The 24,874-nt window shown below is 35.3% G+C and overlaps 1 protein-coding gene across 1 annotated transcript; it reads right to left on the reverse strand.

Moving 5' to 3' along the window:
• Positions 1-269: 269 nt before the first annotated feature.
• Positions 270-23,935, reverse strand: LOC129760663 (maltase 2-like). Its single transcript, XM_055758319.1, has 4 exons — positions 23,608-23,935; positions 10,049-11,069; positions 536-827; positions 270-461 (listed from the first exon to the last, which is right to left on the reverse strand). Exons 2-4 carry the CDS (start codon positions 10,580-10,582, stop codon positions 403-405), a joined length of 885 nt encoding a protein of 294 aa, XP_055614294.1. The 5' UTR covers positions 10,583-11,069; positions 23,608-23,935; the 3' UTR covers positions 270-402.
• Between the last annotated feature and the right edge of the window lie 939 nt (positions 23,936-24,874).

The raw sequence follows: 24,874 nt of genomic DNA on the forward strand, positions 1-24,874 counted from the left end.
ATAAACACATTCTGAGAACTATTCTGGGCCCCAAATATGTCCTTGTAATCAACCATTCCTATCTCTTCGCCATAATAAGTCACCGCGATGCCAGGAAGAGTCATCAGCATCATGTTAATGGCATCGATCCGTTCCACTCCATACCTTGAACCGACCCGTGGCTGATCGTGATTTCCGATGACCCAGTTAGCTTCCTTGTCTCTTGGCATGTATGTTAACCATTTGTTGATGGTATAAACAAAATCCTGAGCAGTTGAATCTAGCTTCAGGTCCGTAATCAGCAGAAAATTGAACGGCATATGAGAACCTTGTCGAGTACCGTCACCGGATCCATAATACTTCATGGTAAATGTTATGTTAGCGTAAGCTTCGGTCATCATTATTCTGGTGGGGCCACCATTCTCAACTTGCCATTGGTCCAGGACATCTCTCCATTGATATACCATATCGTAGCATTCCATCTAAATTGTGAATAAATAAAAAAAAATTACCCATGACAAATATAAGCTATATTGCCAGTTGCAAATCAACGCACTCACTAAATCTTTGGTATAATAATGGTACGTGAATGCATAGGAAAGCGGATCCTTCTCCGCGCCCGTTTCCGGTTCATCGCGGAAATCTTCCACCTCGAACAGATGGTTGACGGCATCGATCCGGAACCCGGCGACTCCCTTGGCTAGCCAAAACCGCATAACCTGCTTCATGCGCTCTACCACGGCCGGATTGCGAAAGTTCAGATCCGGCTGCTGCCGGGTGAACTGATGCAGATAAAATTGGCCCCGCTGCGGGTGGAACGTCCAGGCCGACCCGTAGAAGACGGATTGCTGTTGGTATGGGAAGAGTGCGGAATGGTTGAGGGAGAACATTAGGTCGTGTTTTACACAATTTGTACCAAACGGGAATAGAAATTATACTTAACCTTCCCATGCCGTTCGGGTCAATATGACCCGAAGCGCACATTTCAAATCTCTTTAACATCATTCCAATATACTTGTAACACATGAATTTGGAATCAACTATGTTGTCCATTTGACTCTAAGACTTACTATCAGCTGCTCTAACTGCCATCTGTTGGTTAATAGAAGAACTCCTGAGGCTAAAAAGTTTCCTACCTACTGAGTTCCGCCAGGGATCTCATTCAGATTTTCTAACGATATCTAAAAGGCAAAAGATGGGCTTGTTAGCGGGAAATTTGATGAAGGTCGTGGTTCCTCCCAAAAAGATTGTGTGGGAGAGGAGATCAGCCCCATGTAGCTTAGGGATCAAAAGAGATGAGAAGAGAGGAAACTTCAACAGCATCCAATGCCTTCGGGCATTGTTTGAAGCAATGGGGTGTTCATTTTCTTTGTTGGAAGACCGTCAGCTCAACTGATAGTAGAGTCAAAAGGTGTGGTGCCGTGCAACTGTTAAGACGCGCTAAAGTAAGTTTGCAATTTTAAGGAAGTTTTTAATCAGTTTATAGATTAAAGATTTTATTTATAGGCTTCCTAAAGCGTTCTGATTGCTCGAAAAAAATCAGAGTTCGATAAAAAGCAAAAATAAAATTGTAAACCGAATCGAACATTGTGAGTCAAATTACAAAAAGATATGTGAAGAGACATGTGTTTCATGAACCTCATTTTTTATAGTCAGATTTTTCTTAATCGAGCGAGTAGGTGCATCACATTCATCGGTGCATATTATTGAAGAGTTTGAGGTAAGAAAATATCGGCCTAATAATTGTACAAAAGTGACTAAAAATTGTATATTTAACGTTGAACAGGTTAATCCCACCGTTCAACGTGGGTGTAAATCTAGAGTTCCCAAAATCAACAACTTTTGGAATAAAGCTATGTATGAAAACCTCATCTGATCGCTTGCGTTGGTCACCCTATTGCTGAAAAGAAAAACGTGGCACTCATCCATCCCCTGGTTTGACTATACGACCAAAGAGTTACTGGTTCAGGCAATTTTCCCGTGGCAATTCCGGTCTCAGGTGGCGCTCGACAACATTTCCGCCTCCCTTCCGTTACTACTGCTACCGCGTGGGCGGTTCTCGAACTAAAAGCGTCGTCAAGTGATAGAGCTTCCATCTTATAAAAAGCTCTTCATCGGAAAAGCTGAATCGCTAAATCATCGCAGCCTCGACCAGGGATGCCAGGACTCCCGGAAGGAGATCCACAAGAAACAGGTTTGATAGCTTGTAAGGGGAAAAGTGTTTAAAAAGCTCAACCACGTGACCTTACGTACTGATTGAGATATTAGGCCAGACCGTTTTTTTTTTGTTGAATGGTATTTATGCTGATTGGCCTATTTTGAGGAAGGGTTGACGAATCTTCCGGGACGGGATCGTAGATTTTTTTGAATATTGCACTGCTTTGAGATTTCCTCTTCGATTATCCTGGGTGAAACGTTAGGACCCTTCTTAGAAGTTGTTGGAAGCGCTGAATGGTGATTGAGTGCGTTTGATTTAAAATTTCAACCTGCCCTGAGAGGGAGGCTTAAGCCGGGCACCCTTAAAGAACGCCTCCGCAGCCCTTCATTAACGAAGGTGGCGCTTAAGCTGCAGAGTGTTGGGACAAATTCATTCGTTACATACTGAAGAACTTGTAATTTTGACAGACCAAGTATGTTCTATGAAAATAATGATCAAATTAACGTAAAAAAATTAAAATTTGAGTTTTGAAAATCGGTTCATTGGGAAATGAAATACAGCTAAGCAAAGCAAAAATTGGATATCGTTTTTTTAAAGTTAGATTTTTTTTCTACCGGAAGATCTGAGATAGCGGTCAAAACTTTCATTGGACCCCAACATATCTATACACTGTCGGATAGATGGATTCTTGACGATTTCAAACATCAATGAAACACTCAAATACAAAAAAACTGCCAAAAGTGATGAGCATTTTAAAAATAAAATTGATTTTTCGGACTTTTAACTTTCTGAACCAGTTTCTGATATCTTGGTAATACATATCGACTTTATTTTTAAATTTTGAGTAATAAGAATAAATTACCTACACAATGAATATAATATCATCAAAATCGGTTAACATTTACAGCCAGGAGAACGAAATCAAACTACAACTCAAATTTCCCCGAAACGGATATTTTGCGAACGGCATGGGAAGGTTAAACTTCTACATGTTTTTTTTTTCAAACACCAAAATAGTTCGTGGTCTTCAAGAAAGATGAAAAATGATTTGAGACCTTTTATTTTTATAGTTTTGAGGACGAATTTTCACGATGATTAAATCTTCTTTGAAGAAAAAAATAGAATAGGAAAGAAAAGAGCTTATTAAAATTTATCAGTATTTTGAAAATCGTTAAAAGATTTTGAAATGGATTAATGTCTTCTTTATTTATGGCTTGAATCCCAAAAATTAAAGTTTTTAAAAGAAAAGCATACATAAGAAAGTATTGAATTAATCAAACAGTCATCAGACCTTGTTAGTGGATAGCATCCTTATCCTCATAGCCAGTGCTCATAAGATCAAATAACAAATAGGTTCGATGTTTTTGTTTAATTGAAGTTTACTATATATTAATGGATAATGACAGCATCCAAATAGCTTTACACAGGTCAATTGTGGTTTTTCTTTTATATTTTAAATTTAAGTGCAAAAAATTTAAAAAAAAATTGAATTTTTACAGATTAATGTAAATTTTGAATTTCACCGAAAAATTCATATTTATCATAAAAATCGTTAATTTCCAATTTTTAACTGAAGGAAAATATACAATAAAACAAATAATATCAAATATGTATATTTTATACCGAATGTCATAGAATAACATATTAAGAAAAATCTATTTCTTTCATTATTTTTTTTCATTCATCCAAGGTGTATGTAAAATGTCAATCAAGATGTCAAGCTAAGCAAAAAAGTAATAATGTTCATTGTTTAAAACAATTTTCCATGATTTTTCTAAAAAATATGTTTAAACTCATACACAAAAAAAAAGTCAGGAAAAAATTGCTCCATATGATATCATTCCTTCTTCCATGTTTGTTAATCGACATTGATAAAGGAAGCTCAAAGAATGAAGATAATAAAAAAATAGTTTTTTGTGTCAATAAAACGTTAAACGTTATAACTAACAAGGTTTCTGTTACTCTTTTTTGGTCAACTGAAACTGAACTGAAACTGAACTGAAACTGAACTGAAACTGAACTGAAACTGAACTGAAACTGAACTGAAACTGAACTGAAACTGAACTGAAACTGAACTGAAACTGAACTGAAACTGAACTGAAACTGGACTGACACTGCACTAAAACGTTATATATTTATACTTGTCCAATTTTGTTCGATTTATTTTAAATAACAATCGGTTTAGGCTTTTTGCCGAATATTATGAACTTCAATATCTTGTGAGAAAAAATACCTCTGGAGAAAATGTTGAGAGATCACCCTGCAAACATGAATTCGTATCAGAAATGATAATTTAAGTCGTTTACAATGATGTTGCGAATCGCAATTCCAACTGCATAGTGAAAAGATCGTATAAAATGTCGTCTGAAGTCAATTTAAATCGGATATGATAAAAAGTTCACCATATTCCTTCATTTTGAAATGATTTTGATCCGGCTTGGGCTTCAAGTGAGAAAATCATCGTAATGTTCTCTTTGCAACCAGCAGTGCAATAAGGATAGCGCCCGATTGGTGTCGCCTTAGAAAGAAATGAAATTTGTGTATGTATATTGCCTCCACTTTGTTTGCTGGTTTATCAACTTTTAAACGATCTTTATGTAATGTATATGGAACTTATATCAAAACAGCATAAGAATATAGCTACAAAAATGTTTGCTGAGCAGCTTATCATTCCAAATTATCCGTTTTTGTCCAAAAATGCCCAAATATTCAAGACAAAATTTTAAAGGCACAGCCTAGCTCGATTTTTATAAGTCAATTTGATCAAATAACTCTGATAAGTTACATACGACTTCAAGGAAAGAGCTCGCATATAAAATTAACATAAAATATTGCTAACCCATACAATTTTTAAGCACTTTCCATCAAGTCTCCTACTACGAAAACAAGTTTTCACATATTGGTTGAATAATTGTATTGTTGGACAAGTTTCGACATATTCAGATGATCTATTTTATTGATACCCTTTGCCATTGTTAAAAGGAGGGTCCCATATTAAATCCACATAAAAAAGACAGAGCTGAAGAATTTTCAAACTGTTTTTATTAAATACTAGCTGACCCGGTGTGCTTTGCTACACGTTCCTATAATAAATGTAATTTGTAAAAAAAATACAAATTAAGATTTTTGTAAGCATTTTTTTTAAATCAAACCTTATCATAGCTCAAAACCAGCAACTTTGAAATGAGAGCTGCAGCTGGAGTTCCGAATTGCAATTCAAAGATGGTATATATTACCTAAACCTAAACCTAAACCGATCAAATATTTAGCTATTCAGATTTTGCTATATTTTTTTATAGTTTCTTGTAATGTCCAGAAGATTTGAGATCTTTTTTTCTGGCAAGCACATTAAGCCATTGGGGGTTTTTGAAGAATTTTGAGCTTGGGCATTTCAATGTTTGCGGTTCTTTTCCGTGATTGCAAAACTTTGCATCAACGTTTTTAACCCTCCAAAGCTGTTCGGGTCAATATGACCCGAAGCGCACGTTTCAAACCTCTTTATCATCATTCCAACATACTGAAGAACTGGGAATTTTGACAGACCAAGTATGTTCTATGAAAATGATGATCAAATTAACGACAAAAAATTAAAATTTGAGTTTTGAAAATCGGTTGATTGGTGAATGAAAAACAGCTAAGCAAAGACAAAACTGGATGTCGTTTTTTGAAAGTAAGATTTTTTTCTACCGGAAGATCTGAGATAGCGGTCAAAACTTTCATTGAACCCCAACATATCTTTACATTGTCGGATAGATGGATTCTTGACGATTTTAAACATCAATAAAACGCTCAAATACGGAGAAGCTGTCAGAAGTTATGAGTATTTAAAAAATAAAATTGTTATTTCAGACTTTTTACTTTCTGAACCAGTTTCTGATAACCTGGTTATACTTATCGACTTTGTTTTGAAATGTTGAGTAATAAGACTAAATTACCTAGCCAATGAATATAAAACCATCAAAACCGGTTAACATTTACAGCCAGGAGAACGAAATCAAACTACAACTTAAATTTTCCCGAAACGGATATTTTGCGAACGGCTTTGGAAGGTTAAGAGATTTAAAAGTACATTACTGTAGGAAATACAATTTCATAACTTGCATGTCTTAAATCCTCTGAATACGAGCGAGACTCATCAACATATTTGGTCATAAAAACTTTTTGCTCATTCTGTAAAACTTTCACTAAACTAAGACATAAATATTATAATCAGATTCTTACAAGTCATGATAATACATTCTTCAGAAAGATGTTTTAAAATCAAAACTTTCATTCACAATCAACGTTAACGTTTCACACTGAGATTCAAAAAGGAAGAACCTCACTCGATAAAATATTAACTGAACGAGATTTCGCAACTTTGCTTAAGACATAGGGGAAAGTCGGGTAAGACGGACAAAGCGGGTAAAACGGACACTTTCAATATTTCGAAAATTACAATGTTTAGAACAAATCTAATGATTGGAATAGGTTCGTCTAAATGTATCAAGACTTTCGAGACCTTTTGTTTATTTATAACAAGCAAGGTCCCATAAAAGTTAACAAAAAAACAAAAACTTTGAGGATCCATTATCTGATGTTATTTTCTCTCCTCATAAAAAAGTTCATAACTTTCAAAATTTTCAAAAATTTCAACCGTTTTCAAAGGTAGAGTGCTTATTAGATTTTTTTTCAACCATCTGGAGAAAAATCAGTGAATTTCGGTCAAAGGGCTTGAACAACAAACGTTTTGAAAAAAAAGTTGGTAAGGCGGGAAGACGGACACCTCAAAGTCGGGTAAAACGGACACATAGGTTTCCCCAGGTATTTTAATTTTTTCATCGGTGTGATCCTCGATACGCCTTCAATAGACCTTGGCAAGAGCAATTGTCGGTCGAAAAGCACTCACCATCTCAAACAGGCCATAACAACTGTAAAAACAGGATCTCCGGTGAAGAAAGCCCCTATAAAATACGGAATCCCGGAAACCACACTGTTTTGCTTCTGGACTCGGACCAGTTGGTTCCAACTTGGTTGAAAAACGTTTTGAAATACTTAACTCATAATAATATCTATTTTTACAGCAATTTTGCGGCAAAATGTACTTTTTCTGAGCAGTGTCCGTTTTACCCGACCATTTTTGAAAAGTGTAATTTGCAAGCATGTTTTAAATAGCTATAAAAACAGACTTGAAGAAGAAAATTTACTAATTCCAAAGGTTAATGCGATAGCAGACAACCTAAACTGCCCATCTGGACGAAAACTGCGATGAAAAAAGCAATATCTGATTTTCTATTGCAATTCTACCTTAGGGTGTCCGTCTCACCCGACTTTCCCCGTAAATAAAAAAAAACAAATTCTTATCATCAACCTGATTGTACTGAGCTTTTAATAGTATGTTCTCTATAAATATGTTTAAAAAAAGTATAACTGGCCTTTAACATTCATCAAGTATAACTGACAGTTTTTAAAAATTCGTGGTATGTTCAGCTTTTTCTGAACTACAGTGAGCGAAATAAGAATAGCACCACTATGTGTTTTGCTTGTTAAAATATGAATGATTGAAAATTACGAAAATTTTCTTCCACAGATTGTTCTGAATTGTTAAACGGATAAATCAAGCATAAGTTTACTTTTTTTGGACGTAGCAATTGGCGTTGAGGACCAAAAATGTGGAAAAGGGGTGCGAAATAAGAATAGAACCACTATAGTTTTTCCAACAAAAACTAGATTTGTTTTAAAAATGTACTGTGTAAAAGTGAATAATAATACTTCTACGAGTTATTTGAATATATAACTGCATTTTAGGAGTTTTCCAGAATTTCAAAGGTTTTAAAATGGGAGTTTTAGGAGATGCTCCTCTAGCGTTAAGGAATTAGATATTTGAGCTATTAAACTTTATCAAACTGCTTGATTTCTTCATTAACATTCATAAGTATGATGCAAAATGATGAAACATAGATTTAAGGCTGAGTTTGAATCCAAAAGGCAGGTTTAAATTCAAAAATAGTAATGTTTTTTAATAATCAAACACTATTTCTGTAGTTTTAAGTCATAGATGGCAGCACTATCTTGCCATTAAACCAAATTCATGCCCATATTCGAATATCTGGGATTAATTAGGGAATGTTGGACGATTTTGGTCAAGAAATAAATACACTTACCGTGTGAACGCTTTGGAAATTCTAAGATCACTAAATCCAAAAAATAGAATTGCATCAAGGTCACTAAAAGTGAATTTTTTGGACCGATTATCAGCATAAAGTTATACTTTGGGATGCAGCTTGATGGACCAGACGGCTAACAGTATTATTGGTATGATTTGCAATTGAATTGGAAGTTGAGATGAGCAGAAATTTTGGCGGTTGTACATTTTTGTGCTGGTGATTCTTTTGCAAATCCGGAAAAGCTTTCTGCAGCGTGAACTTCCACAAAACTGTAATGGGAAAATACCTCAAAATGATGAAAATGGGCCTAAATAAACCTGGAAAATCAATATTGAGACAAAATGTGGTGTTAACTACAAGATAGTGCTGCCATCTACGACTTGAAACTGGAAAAAAGTTTGGTTTACTGAACAAAATTAAAGTTTTTGATTTCCAACTAATTTTTTTCTGATAAAAAATAAATCCCGAATGTTTGATTCATCATTTTACGTCATTTTAATGAAGAAAGTTAGTAATTTGATAAAGAATTATAGCTCAAATATTTAATTCCTTAACGCTAGAGGAGCATCTTTTAAAACCCCCATTTTAAAACCTTTGAAATCCTTTGGAATTCTGGAAAACTCCCAAAATACAGTTATCTATTCAAACAACTCGTAGAAGCATAATTTTTCACTTTTACACAGTACATTTTTGAAAATAATCTTGTTTTTGTTAGAAAAACTCAAGTGGTTCTATTCTTATTTCGCACCCCTTTTTTACATTATTGGTCCTCAACGCCAATTGCTACGTCCAAAAAAAGTAAACTTATGCTTGATTTATCCGTTAAGCAATTCAGAACAAACTGTGGAAGAAAATTTTCGTAATTTTCAATCATTCATATTTTAACAAGCAAAACACATAGTGGTGCTATTCTTATTTCGCAACTATTTAAAACTTGTTTCATTGTTCAAGAGCTTGCACAAATATTATTCCATGGCATCTCTGCCTTCCAAAAAGTAGTTTTTCTGCTCGTGAACCTCAGTCTGAGAAAACGTTGACATTCAAGACTAGAACCGTTTGTGATACTCACGATGAGATTACCTAGCATCACACTGAGATTCAAAAAAGGAAAATCTCACTCAAAAAAATCTCAATCTCATGAGATTTCGCAACCTTGGTTGATATTGCGGCTTTTTGGGCTTGCAACTGTTTATGTAAAGTTACAAATTCCTGCCACTCGATAAAAACGCAAGAATTTTTGATTCTTTTTTTTGTCCGATTTTGGCCAGTCTAATGTAGAGTTAGTTTAAAAATATTCAGAATTGATAAACTCTGAAATAATCTAACCAAGTACAAAAAATCAAATATGAAATTTTATAAATTTAGTTGAACAATCAAGAAATGTTTAAAAAACAGTTAAAATTTTAGAAAAAAAATGATATTAAAGTTAGGAATTTTGGGTTAAAAATGTGAATCGTGATTTTATTTCACGATTCAGTTTGCAGACCGTATAAAAGTTTAAGTGGGAAAAAAGTTATTGAACTTAATATAAATTGAATGAAATTCTTGTTTATTTGATATTCCACTTCATGAAAATAATGCCTCTTGTGGAAATGTAATCCGTTATAAAATGAAGTTTGAATTATATCACAAAAATTTAAAAAAAAAAATAAATAAATTCTATTTGATTATGATTTTTCATGTTTTGGTGTTTGAAGAAAGTTTTGTAAAATTTGAGAATTTCCGAATAAATCTTTGAACAATCAAACTTGAAAGTCAATCTTACCCAGTTATTCGGGGGCAGTGGATCACCCCCGGCTGGATTCTTCCGCCCATCGTGCCACACGTAGTAGTTTTCGTATTCCGGATCCCGGGCCACAGATTTCTGGAACCACTCACACTGGTCACTGCTGTGGTTGGGAACAAAATCCAGCACAATCTTAATCCCTAGCCGGTTGGCCTCGCCCATCATGGCTTCAAAATCGGCCATCGTTCCGTACTCCGGCTGTATCTCAGTGTAATCCTGTATGTCATAACCGAAATCGACCATCGGCGATCGGAAGATGGGCGATAGCCAGGTGGCTTCAACACCCGCATCGGCCAAGTGCTGCAGCTTCCAGGTTATGCCCCGCAAATCTCCGATCCCATCCCCGTCACTGTCCATGAACGATCTCGGATAAATCTGATAAAAGACCGTATCTTGCCACCAGTCTCGTTTCTGGTCGCTATTCGCTTCGCAGAAGCCAATCGCTACGACCGCAAACCAAACCCAGCTCATCCCGGACCGGACACAATTCTGGAACCACAAGTAATTTTTCATTCCCAAAGCTTTTCAGGCCGGTCGGGTCTGTGTCTGTGTTCCTGTTTCTCTTTCGATTGATTACACCAGGCCACCCGGCACTGCTGCCTGGAATGCACCAGGCACACTGGCCGGCTCTGGTCTGGTCTGGTCAGTCTATTCAGATCTTGATATCGTACGGGCTTGACCTTCAAAAGCGAGGTGAGCTGTAATTACAGCCAGCCTCAGTCCCGTGTTCAGTTACGTTTTCTCTGTCGTTCCCGTGAAAGCGGGAAGCTTTCAACGCATCAGCATCCCAAACACACAAACTCAAACACTGTCTATTATTTGTCTCGGACTCCCAGGTGGATTTTGTCTTCACTGTTGTTGTTGTTGTTTTTGTTATGATAAGAGCCAAGTGGGAGGCCCGGATCTAAATATAGAGCGCGCTGCTCCTACACCGATTGTGGTGACGAATTCGCTGCTGGCTGCTAGTTTGCCTGCTCTTCAGCTCGCTGGTGCTGGATGACTGCAAATGTAAGAGCAACCGTAATTATTTGATAAGGATTTTAATTTGAGAGCCAAACGACGCACGGCGTGGTTCGAGTAATGCATCTTCCGTGCTTTTGTGTTCATTCGTTTTAATTATTTTTAACGCACAATGTGCACAGCAATGATGGTCTCAAGTGAGAGGAGTAGGAATTAAACGACAGAAAGCTATTGATTGCTGATCAAACCGCGATTATTACGTTAAATACACACTTAGAAAAAATCTACGTAGATTTACATGAAACAGCATGGGTAGCAGAGAATCGGGCATTTACATGTGATAAAACTGTTTATTTCAAGTAACCTTCCTTAGCATTAGCAGTTTTATCATACTTAACACCCGATGCCTTTCTACCCATGCTATTTCGTGTAAATTTCCGTTCGGATCAAATATTATTGTTTATACAGTTCCCACTTAGAAAATCCTTGTATGCTTATATGCAACTACATGAGTAGAAAGGAATCGGTTCTTTACATGAGATGAAGCTCGTCATTTCAAGTAATCCTATTTGAAAAGTACATGCAATAATATTATCATTCTTAAATACACCGAATAAGAAAATTTACATGCCGAGTTCTGTTTACATAAAATATATACTAAACTCTTTCACTATTTATATCGGCAGTTTCATGAGGAGAGCTAGAGCCCGTAGAGCTTCGGTTAGATATAATAAGTGTTTTTTATTTGCTAAACCACTTTCTTCTTACTGTGCATATCGCTGAAATGAACTTTTTACGTTTATTTTGGATTGATCTTGGTGGTGGAATATTTTGCTGCGAATGAAATTTCAACGCAGTAATAATCATGATATTTATATTTTTACTAAATTACAAACTTCAACTAAATAATTTTGCAGTCGATCCTTTTCCACGATTTATATTGTTTTTCACGGTTTTAAAATGTATATTAAGGGAACTAACATTAATAATATTCATTCAACTCGTATATGCTTGAACAAAGTTTATGTTTAATCACAGTTTGGCACAGATTTCACTTCATGAAGCCTCATTTGAGTCCTAATTTCCCAACACGAATTATTCGCGAAATGTTTTGAACACAAAAGAAACAAAATTGAAGAAAACAGTTAATGCAAATAATTTTAAATGTGACGTTTATAACGGAGTAGATGTGACGACATGTAAACTTTCTTGTAATCTCATGAAGTGATAAGGTGTACATATGTAGCCGCTGGAAATTGATTTATTTTACATGATTTTGCAGGAAGAGTTTATTTGATGAATAAAATCGTAAACTCACTTTCCAATGAGTGGAACATGTGTCCGATTGAATCTCTGAATTGAGATTCATAAGAATCATAAAATCTCGACAATGGCGTGGTTGGTAGAATAAGGACTGAAAGCACAAATTGTCAAGGCTGCTGCAACGAAAATTTTATTTTTGATTGGGCCTCCGGAAAGACGGATTGGCACAGGGAGCAAAGATTTTAAAGGCTGCTGCTAAATTGTTGCTGATTCGATCACTGGAAAAAAGACGGAACGGTTTTGGAAGAGCAGATTTTGAAGGCTGCCGCTGCTGATTGTTTATTATGGGTTAGCTTTCCGGTGGAAAAAGACGGAAATGGCTAAATAAGTGCAGATTTCTAAAGCTGCTGCTGCTAATTGTTTGTTATGATTTGATTTTCCGGTGGATAACGACGGAATGGCTTTAGAAGCGCAGATCTATGGGACTGTTGCGGCTGATCGTTTGCTATGATTTGGCCATCCGGTGGAAAAAAAAATTGAATTGGCGTAGGAAGTGCAGATTTTTGTTTGTGTTTATTTGTCTTAGTTTGGCTTCCCGGTGGAAAAAGACGGAATGGATTAGGAAGCTCAGATTTTCAGGAAGCTTCTGCTGATTGTTTACTTTGATTTGGCCTACTGGTGGAAAAACTCGGAGTTGGATAAGGAAGCGCAGATTTTTAAGGCTGCTCCTGCTGGTTGTTTGTTTTGGTTTGGCTTTCCGGTGGAAAAACGGAATTGGTTAAAGTAGCGCAGATTTTTAAGGCTGTTGCTGCTGATTGTTTGTTATGATTTGGCCTTCCAGTGGAAAAAGAAGGATTTGGCTTAGGAAGTGCAGAATTTTAAGGCAGCCTCTGCTGATTGTTTGTTATGATTTAGCCTGCTTTCGCTGAGTGTTCCCGATCAGAAGAGCATCCCGATCAGAAGAGAAAAACTAAATTATATCAAGATGAAATATTTTGATATTCAATATTTTCCTATCTGAATGAGTTATATTTAAGTACTCGTAGGATGTTAAAGTATCTCGAATTATATCAAAAAGTCCATGCAACCATAACTTATTCATATCAGCCGTTGTTATAATTTAAACAAAATTAAAACTCATCCAGATAGGATATATAGACTAAAAATCTTATAGGACTTGTAAGCAAGAAAAAGATTGCGACAAGAGATAAGACTCGAACTCATTATTTTTCCAATGCCATCCCATCGCACCAGCTGTGTGTCCTTGCTTACTACTCTACCTGAGCTCGATCCCGGCTGCTTGTTTAGGGACGGCCAAATTTGCCAATGGGAATCCATATAAGTCTACCTGATGTATTGGAATTTTGAAGGATCGGCCCGATCAGGATCGGACAGTTGGAACTCTCAAAGGGAAGCGTGCACACGGGAGTCAGGCAGTCGTTTGTGTGAACTCAAACTGAATAATGGGAATTTATATACGTTTACTTAAAGAATTGGAATCGGACGATTGGAATTTTAAAAAAGGATGCGTGAGGACGGGTAGGCAGTCGACTTCGAGTGTTTTTTTATATGTCTTTATTTGTATCAATTCATCATTACATTTATATTACATTATTACATTAAATCAGCTGTTCAGCTCAATAATGAACTGTTCAGAGCCCTATAGTTAACTAGATGATATAATTTTTCTACAATATTTAAATTTGCTGAGCGCAATCAAGTATTTAATGTAGGAGAACATCCTGTAATGGCAAAAATATTTTAAACTTAATACTAAACACTATCCTAAAACTAAACTAATTATAAAGAGAACGAATCACTGCGATGGAAGACTGCATAGATTTTCCTCTGAAGTTAGAGATGATTTTGTTGGCCATCTCTTCGATAGATTCAATACCCGCAATCCGGTGAAGATCTTCGGTGCTGTGCCAAGGTGGAAGCCGCAAAATCATTTTCAGAACCTTGTTCTGAATCCTTTGGATGGCTTTCTTCCTTGTCGTGAAGCAGCTAGACCAGGGGTTTTCAGATCGTGCTCCGCGGAGCACTTGGTGCTCCGCGAAGCTTTTGAAAGTGCTCCGCGACGTACGCAACGAAAATCATAAACCAACTTTGAAAAACTCTGATATTTTTTTATCGTTTCATTTTTATCGAAACATGAGAAAAATTCACATGGCACGAACGAGTTAATTTTATTTATTTTTTTTACTGGCGGCTGAATCCCTGCAGGGATGTTGGCATAGAAGGGTGGATTGTTAAAATGTACTGCTTTAATCGAACAACGTTGTGTTGCAAGACTGAGTGTGCAAAACACTAAATGAAATTAAAAGGCTGTTCTTGCGCCGTACTTGGCGAGCTACCGATTGGAAAAGCTGGAGAAGCGCATAACATTGTTGAAAACTTAATCAAACCTTGTATTCAAGAAGTCGTCCGTAACATCATGGTTGATAATAAAACAGTGGATTTTATAAATTCGATTCCCATTTCAGGCAACACGGTTTCTCGGCGAATTTGTGACATGACATGGCTAAAGATGTTGAAAGCGATTGAGAACTTCAAAATTCAACATGCAGCTTGACGAATCCCCAGATGTAGCTGGACTAGCAATTCTGATGATATTTGTTCGCTATAGAGGTTCTGAATGTTTCGAAGAAGATTTGTTCCTTTTCAAACTCTTGCCAACTTCCATGTCGGGGGCTGAAATTTTCAAGCTAAATAATTGATAATTATGTTACGGACAACAATATTTCATGGGGAAATTGCATTGATGTATGTAAAGACGGTGAAAGCTATAGTTGGAAATACTGCTGGAGTCGTTGCCAAGATCAAAGAAAAGACCAAAAGTTGCGGTAGTAGCACAGAGAACAGACGTACAAACTAGCCCACGAAACTTGTGTAAAATTTCCAACACTTTTATTGAACCAATTTTTGTTTTTTGGCTGGGACATCAGGTGTCTCCAAACACACCAAAAAGAACTGCCAAAACAAAACTGAGAAAAAAAACAAAACTTTAGTCAGTTTTGAAGAGGTCGTATGGGCTACTTGATATGTTTCAAGAAAATCACTGTTGGAGTTTCGTAACACATTCGTCATGTTGGATATAAATTGTATCCAAAATTTATCCGGCAAGTTCATCAAACTTGCATGATGTGTTCAATTTTGAGCAATGAGATGCAATTGGATACGTGAATGAAACCCGCTTTGAGATGTCTAAAATACGTGAGAATGATCGTCAAGAATGTTCATATTTGACTGGACATAGCCGATACTTCCTCCGACTTCAATAACCGTTCAAGAAACGCAAAAGCTTAGTCCAAAAGTTGTCAGTTATTCTCTGCAGCAGTTGTACTTAAAAAAATGTAAAATTTTGCCAAGTAAAATGTAGATTTAATTGCATCTATCAAGCAATAAATTAAAGCCGTTCGTTTTACTGAGATATTAGTCAATTTATTCATGAATTCATTACGATTACGCCGTTTCTAAAAATGAGCGCTTTCAAAGTTACTTTGTAACTTTTCAACGGCGCACCAGATGGCACTGCTTCCAGGCTATTTTTAATGTATTTTTCGGATGATAGCTTTTGAATTTTTACACACTTTTCTGAAGATTTTTTGTTCGAGCTTGGACGTCTGTTCTCTGTGGTAGTAGTCATTACATCCTTCATCGACATGCACTCGCTATGAAGAAACTCTCATCATCTTTGAAGGAAGTTTCAGGGTTATTCTAGGGTTGTATGAAGAGATGGTTAGATAACATACCACGCTACTACTTCATACCAAAGATCGCTGGTTATCTCGTAGAAAAACGTTGTTTCGCCTTTTTGAATTAAGAATGACTTCAGTCTTTCAATACAAGATAAAGGAATAACAATCTTCGATTAAAACGGCAAAATCATGACTATCAAGAGAAAAATCAGATTTTGGGCAGCTTGGACAGCTTTCCGAACTTAAGAAGCATTCAATAGAAATAACCTTGAAGTTTTTTTTTGTAACTGATTTATTTGAAACGGCTCATACGATTAGGTTTCAAGGAGCCAAACTCGCTTTTTTGTTGTTACAATCGTTTGCTAAGCTTAGCACTTTTCTTAGAAGAAAAAAGGAGATAGAAAGGGAAATATGAAAATAGAAAGGATTATAGACGAAGATCAATAGCTTTTAGAAAAAGATAAATTTCGAACATGAAGTCCAAGTCTAACACAGCTAGCACATCCCTCACTGGAAAACCTTGAAGTTATCATCCGAAAATTTCCAAGAATGATGACAATCACAACACTTTTCGTTGATAAATTTATTTGTGTATTCCTTGGTGTAAACTTAGACTAACAGGCCCACGTGTTTAATGAAATCATTTACAATAACAATGTTTAGTCGCAGGATTTGTTGAACAGCTTTCAGCAAAATTCCTCGAGGAATATCATAAAATATTAAAAAGATCGAAGACTTTAAATGCGTGGAACAGCCTATTTTTATTTCAAAGAAACCAGAATCATTAACATCACATAAATATGAATGCTGGATAGATATGATGACATCGGATTGAAAGTTTCAGGAAAGATTCGTATCCAAAAAGTCGTTGGAGAAGTATTGGTGTCAACTGAAAAATAAATTTTAAATTTTGTCCGATAAAGCTAAACTTATTTTTCTGCCGTTTTCCACAACTTATCTATGTGAGTCTGGATCTTCCACATATATCGCAACGAAGACAAAATACCGATCACGACTAAATTCGGAACCAGACGAAATCATTAATTTTTGATGACTCATATTTTGTTAATAAAAAAAGACTATTCAAAGAGTAGCCATTCATTACTGATTTTATTGACTACGATGACAAGACACATCTTATTTAAACGATAAATACTATCAAGTTTTCAAAACTCGGGTTTATCATTCTTTCAAAAATGTAGGTGCTCCGCCAAAATTTTTGGTTTTAAAAAGTGCTCCGCCGAGCAAATGATCTGAAAACCCCTGAGCTAGACCAAATCGATGGTCGAAACACTTGCTTATAAATAAGCATCTTATTCTTCAGACAAAGTCGGGATTTCATGTTGAGGAGAGAATACAGAGATTTAGTGTATTTATTACATTTAGATTGAATATCTTCAATGTGATTTTTAAAAGTAAGATTCCGATCAAGTGTGAGTCCCAAGTACTTCACTGGGGAAATAAAATAAGTTGAGTTTTGAAAGCGTTAGGAGAAATTTTCCACATTTTCAAGTAATTCAAAAGGGAATTTAAATTTTGTTGCAATCTACTGCGTACCATCCGTAAATTTCGACCTTTGGCTGAAAGCAAAGTATCATCAGCAAATAATCTTCTGCCTTTTCCTTCTGGTATATCAGGAAGGTCAGAAGTAAAAATATTGTTTAAAATTGGCCCAAGTATACTTCCCTGAGGGACACCAGCTCTAATGGGTGTCCTTTCAGAGCATGAATTTTGATAGCTTACTTGTAAGGTTCGGCTAGTCAAATAATTTTGAATAATTTTGGTGAGATATACGGGAAAATCAAATCGAGCTAATTTAGCTACTAAACCTTTGTGCCAAACACTGTCAAAAGCTTTTTCAATATCAAGAAGAGCAACACCAGATGAATAACCTTCAGATTTGCTAGCGTTAATCATATTAGTTACACTTAATAGTTGATGTGTAGTAGAATGTCCATGACGAAAACCAAATTGTTCATCAGGGAAAATAGAATTCTGATTAATGTGAATCATTATTCTATTCAAAATAACTCTCTCAAATAGTTTACTTAAAGAAGGAAGCAAACTAATTGATCGATAACTTGAAGGCTCTGAAGCACTTTTTCCAGGTTTCGAAATTGGAGTTACTTTGGCATTTTTCCATTTATTGGGAAAATAAGCCAAGTGAAAACATTTGTTGAAGATTTTAACTAAAAAATTTAAAGTGCTTTCAGGCAACTTTTTAATAAGAATAAAGAAAATCCCATCTTCCCCCGGAGCTTTCATATTTTTAAATTTTTTGAAAATCAATTTAAGTTTATAAATATTTGTTTCACAAGAACTTTCAAATATATTTTGTTTAGAAAGAATATTATCAAATTCAAAGGAAATTTGAGCATCAATTGGACTTACAACGATTAAATTAAAATCATGAGCAAACTCAAATTGCTGGGCTAATTTTTGAGCTTTTTCTGCATTAGTTAAAAGAAGTTTATCTCCATCTTTCAAAGTAGGAATTGGCTTCTGGGGCTTTTTTAGAATTTTAGTTAATTTCCAAGATGGCTTTGAGTAGGGTTTTATGTCCTCTACTGCTTTAGCAAAAGTTTCATTACGAATGAAATTTAAACGACGTTTGATCTTCTTTTGAAGGTCGCAATAAATAAATTTCAAATAAGGATTCCAAGTACGTTGATATTGGCGTCGACGAATGTTTTTCAGTCGTATCAAAATCTGAAGATCATCATCGATCAAAGGTTGATTAAATTTATGTTTAACTTTGGGTATTGAAGCGGCTTTAGCATTGACTTTTGAAGTTGTCAAATTTTCTACAGCCAAATCAATATCTTCTATTAAATTCAGTGGAACGTTTACATCTAAAATACGTTCAATAAAATTCCTATATCGCTCCCAGTCAGCTTTTTGAAAGATAAAAGTTGATTTTAAAGGGTTTTCAATGGGACTTTGGGATAAAGAAAAAGTTATTGGAAGGTGGTCTGAATCGAGGTCCGCATGAGTAACTAATTGACTTCAATGCTCGCCTAAATCCGTTAGAACCAAATTAATTGTGGAAGGATTTCTATTTGAAGAGAAACAAGTATGCCCATTAGGATATTCAACTGTATAATAACTTGCAGAGTCATTAAATAAAATATTCCCATTAGAATTTGATGAAATATTTTTCCAAGATCGGTGTTTTGCATTAAAGTCACCAATAATAAAAAATTTAGATTTATTTCTGGTGAGTTTTTGTAAATCTCCCTTCAAAAAGTTTTTCTGTTCACCGCTACATTGAAATGGCAATTAATATAATTTTCCCCATCGACTTCCAGTGTCGTTCAGATGAATGGAATACATTGAAAGTTAACCTAATGCATTGAAATTAGAATGAATTAGAATAGGATTATCAGGATTTGAGAGAAGAAATACTAGAAGTACCTACTGAAATGAAGGCTCCGGAAATCCAATAGCAGCTTTCAAAGCATGCAGGCAGATCAAAACAGAGAAAACATCAGTACTCCCCAGTATTTTTCTTTCAACTCATACTTTTAAATAAAAGAATTCAAATTGCACGATTTCATCACAAAATTTGGTGAAACTTTTTAAAAACGTTCATTTTTGCATCTGCCCAAGTTTTATCATAATAGATCAACACGATTAAAAATTAAAGCAGTTTGAATATGAGACTGGGTTTGAGGTTACAGGTAATACTGATTATACAGTGAGCGAAATAAGAATAGCACCACTATGTGTTTTGCTTGTAAAAATATGAATGATTGGAAATTACGAAAATTTTCTTCCACAGTTTGTTCTGAATTGATTAACGGATAAATCAAGCATAAGTTTACTTTTTTTGGACGTAGCAATTGGCGTTGAGGACAAAAAATGTGAAAAAAGGGTGCGAAATAAGAATAGCACCACTTGAGTTTTTCAACAAAAACATGATTATTTTTCAAAATTTACTGTGTAAAAGTGAATAATAATGCTTCTACGAATTATTTGAATAGATAACTGCATTTTAAGAAGTTTTCCAGAGTTCCAAAGGTTTTCAAAGGTTTTAAAAGGGGATTTTAAGAGATGCTCCTTTAGCGTTAAGGAATTTGATATTTGAGCTGTAATTCTTTACCAAACTACTTACTTTCTTCATTAAAATGACGTGAAATGATGAATCAAACATTCGGGATTAATTTTTAATCAGAAAAAATAGGTTGGAAATCAAAAACTTTGATTTTGTTCAGTAAACCACACTTTTTTCCAGTTTAAAGTCGTAGATGGCAGCACTATCTTGCAGTTAAAACAAAATTTAGTCTCAATATTGATTTTACAGGTTTATTTAGGCCCATATTCATCATTCATATTTTCGCATCACATTTTTGTGGAAGTTCACGCTGCAGAAAGCTTTTCCGGATTTGCAAAAGAATCACCAGCACAAAAATGAACAACCGCCAAAATTTCTGCTCATCTCAACTTCCGATTCAACTGCAAATCATACCAATAATACTGCTAGCCGTCTGGTCCATCAAGCTCCATCGCAAAGTATAACTTTTTTCTGATAATCGGTTCAAAAAATTCACTTTTAGTGACCTTGATGCAATTCTATTTTTTTTTGGATTTAGTGATCTTAGAATTCCCAAAGCGTTCACACGGTACATGTTTTTATTTCTTGACCAAACCAATATTGTTTTTTGTTGAAAAACTCAAGTGGTGCTATTCTTATTTCGCACCCTTTTTTAATATTTTTGATCCTCAACGCCAATTGTAACGTCCAAAAAAAGTAAACTTATGCTTGATTTATCCGTTAAGCAATTCAGAACAAACTGTGGAAGAAAATTTTCGTAATTTTCAATCATTCATATTTTTACAAGCATAACACATAGTGGTGCTATTCTTATTTCGCTCACTGCATCACTAAAACAGCTGTATCTTTCTTTTTAGTCCCGTAAAACGGGGTAACTTTGACCATGAATACATTTTTCCACATTATCATCAATAGCTTAGTCTATAGTTTGAATTTTTGAAAACTGTTTTCTACGTTTGTATTTAAAACTGTTCTCTGTTCGTAAAAATGTAATTTCAAAATCTTAAAATATTTTTTTTTCCAAGGCTCGCAAACAAACAGCTCTCCTGATGATACCATTAAGTATTTAGAAGCAAACGGGTGGTTGAATGTGAAAGAACAACTTTTATGCTTTGTATATGTATAGTTATAGTGTTATTTTTATAGTCATTTAATGATAAATTTTTAATCTTTAAAAAGTAAAGACATTTTCCAAGAGTAAGCCCTTATTGGACATATGGATAGGAATCCTATCAAATGATTTACTTCGAAGAAAAAATGAAAATCGAAATAGTAGGAGGGCCTAGAGGAATGTGTGAAGGTAAAATTGCATTTGTATTTAGCAATTATTATAATTTTTGCCCCTAGATGTATGCAGCGTCATTGTTCTTTTTTCGATTATAAATGTTTGGAAAAGAAAACTTTTTAACGTTAGGTAAAATTGATAGATTAGAATTTGTAAACAATTATGAAGGTATTCTGTATCCTTCATAACAAGAAAACTCGTTAAAATAGTCAAAATGGAGACTAATCAATGTTACCCCAAAGCAAAAACTCCTGAACAGCAACGAAATCGATTTTTAAATCAAATTTAAAGTAGTGAAATGATTTTCTGCAACTGTGTTTTACGTTCATAGGAGTCCAGTACTGGTTTTAAAAATATGAAACATGCCACATTTCCCTTAACAGGAAAAATAATAGAAAAATATTAAAAAAAGTAATCGATATTACCCCGGATTATGGTACCAGCAAGATTTTCAAAGCTCAATTAATGAAGAGTTATATGTAGCTTGTGTGAAACTTTCATGGAAAAATGTCAGCTGTGAGAGAAATGGCATTCTATCAGAGTTGGAAGTTTGTGCGCTGTTCTGTACGATTTATTTCCTTTTTTCTTAACGCAACTGTATATCAGATAAATATTGATAATGATCCGCCCAGCTTTGATCACGAGAAGTTCAAAACATAAATATGCCTTTTTGAGCTCTCTGGATCAATTTAAGCCAAAGGTATCATTAATCTGTTGAAAAAAAGCTACCATTGTTCTAAATTTTTGGCGATATGAAATTTATATCATTCTCCAACAATTGACACATTGATTGAAATGTTTTTGTTGAAATTTCTTTCTGTTGACAATATTTGAAAATGTTGAATGACGATCTTTTAGTCAAATTTTGTAGATTTTTTAAACAGCGTGAATAAAATTAAAAAAATCAATTTTTGAAGAAAAAACATTGTCATTATGTTCCATCTGGCACAAATTTGCTAGAACATTAGCTCATTGTAAGAGATTCCTGTTTTTACGAGTTATGGCTGACTCTTCAAGTTACCCCAGGGACCAAGTCTCCTCCTTGTTTCCTACCTTATTTCTCACAAAACTCACTGGAATTTTGGTGAAGTATATTTAGGCGTATAGACCGAGAAACAATACTTTTATTCTAATTCTAGATCTTCTATTTCCTTAGTAAAAAATTGCTTAACAACTCAACGAGAAATTCAGTAGAACAAAACCCTTAAAAACATTTTAAAACAAATCAACATAATCCAGACTGTCACTATAAAAATGCACCCATCGATTGCTTAAAAACCTAACTACATATTAAAAAAACACACCAATCTTCAAAAAATGCCAAATTCGCCAATTCTTCTAATACCATTTTCTGACATCCCTTGATACCAAAAAGGACACCAGAAAGCTGTTATTAACGTAAGATTTGATCCGTGGGCGAAGCAGTTTGTTGCTGACGATACATAATCCAATCTCTAAGACATGAGCACTAATACTAAGATTGTTTGATCTTCAGGAAAAAAAATTGATCTCTCAGATCGATCCCTTTAAAGGGTCGTAGGATCGATACTCCAAAAAAATCGGAGCTTTAGAATCGATTTGTGCGCGAAAAGTAAAAAAGCAATATATCAAATTTGAGGATATTCGGAGTAGCTTTGTAGTAAATGTCTTTTCATGATATTTCAATATATAAACTGTACTCTTCAAAATATGTTGATTCAATTGAAATCTGAATTAAATATCTGACCAGACTTTTGTGTCCGAGAGCTACGAACTTTTACTTTGTAGAATTGTTGCATCTTCATTTTGCATAAAATTTACTTGAGTGAAAATGTTTCGACTACAAGTAAGATAAATCTTGCAACATTTTGTGCTTCTTGTTCGAAACTCAACAATTCCGTTTTTTTTAATTTCAAAAGAAGATATCCAAGAGGAAAGGAATTTCATGGTGTCTTCATCTTCATCGCCAGCCATTACGCCAAAGTCAAGTAAGCGTAAACAAGTATTTCGTCCGATGAGTTTTACTTTTACCACAACCTGGTTAGTACCTTCTTCAAACGACTACTACATACTAAGGTAGTGCTCAACATAATCGTCTCACGGAATGTAAATAAAAGGGTGAGAAACGACGTCAGAAATAAGTGGGCTGGAAATAAAAACGTTCTACCTGCCATAGTATTTGTTGGTAAATTTTTATTTATGGTTTATTCATGTAGCCGCCGACAGCCCCATTAAAGCCACATTACCTTAGTTCGTTATCCGGTTACGGGAATGCAAAAAGAAAGGAAGATCTTACCGTCTCGGTCCTCTGTAGTCAGCGTGGATCTCGTTTCGTTAAGACTTTACTCGGGTGTTCACACACGCGAAGCACCGGAACCGGCTAAATGAAGGCCGGGAAAGGAAAAGCCAAATCACCTTGATGCCAACCCCACATTGGCCGGGTTCGTTACTCCCCTGGGGGCACACACACACACCGAAGCCGAAGGATAACGCCCATTCAGGGGAGAGCTTTTTCCGGATCATTCACCATAAGTATGTGAATGAAGACTGGAACCAACTATGCCAGCACCGGTTCTACGTAGCGTGATGCGTTCCTTCACAAAGAGCTTTTTCCGGAGATGGCAAATCTTGTAATCGTTTGCTAAATAAGATGTAAAAATAAAGTGGTGGATTAACCTTTTCTTTTTGCACAAGGCACTGTCTTCAAGACAGAGGACAGAGGAAAAAAAGTTGACCGAAAACCTCAAAAATTCTTTGTTACCCCATGGATTACGTACAAATTTCGCTCAACTCGTGAAGCAATAAAAAACGACCAAAATTAAAGAAAACGTGAGCCTTCGCAAAGAATTTGATTCCACCCGAAACGAGGGTCAATTTTTTTCTTGTTGGGAAGGTATCCCGGTTGAAAATTTTGCCAACCCTCCCGAGGGATGCCGTTTTTGGCCAACTTGTACCGAACGCTGTGAAGCGCCAAATCAGCAAAATGCTGGAGTCAAATTCTTGGCAGCGAAACCGAGAGCAGGCCAAAAAAAATCGATGCTAAGACAGAGCCCATAAAAAAGGGATTTGCATGATGGGCTTAATCGAGGGGAATGTGGAAATGTCACACCTTTTTACCGGTGATGTTCCGTCAAAATTCGAGAAACGCCGGCAGCAAGGCAGAGAAAAAAACGTCTCGGTACCCGGAGTTTTTTCGACTTTCGTTTATACGGATCACAGCTTAAAGTCGAAAATGGGGTTTCCATTTAAGATTGCCCTTGTTAGAACTTTTTCTGTTTATAAAGCCTCGGACATAGTGTTGAAATGACAAACATTTCGTTGATGATTTCTTTAAGCTTTGTATTAATATTTGATTGAAAAACATGAACTTTAGACCTTCTGTAATTTGTCTTGCTGGTATTTCCACCAAAAATATTTGTGATTTTTGGAAACGATTTATCTTGTTCTTTCTAGAAATTTTTAATTCAATTAAAATCCCATATTGACAGTTAAATCTACACTTGTGCATCTTTGGAGAATCGTCCAGTCAATTTCGAATAAAATTTGATTTTTCACATTAAAAT

The sequence above is a fragment of the Uranotaenia lowii genome, unplaced genomic scaffold (assembly GCF_029784155.1).
Source record: "Uranotaenia lowii strain MFRU-FL unplaced genomic scaffold, ASM2978415v1 HiC_scaffold_712, whole genome shotgun sequence".
NCBI lineage: Eukaryota > Metazoa > Arthropoda > Insecta > Diptera > Culicidae > Uranotaenia > Uranotaenia lowii.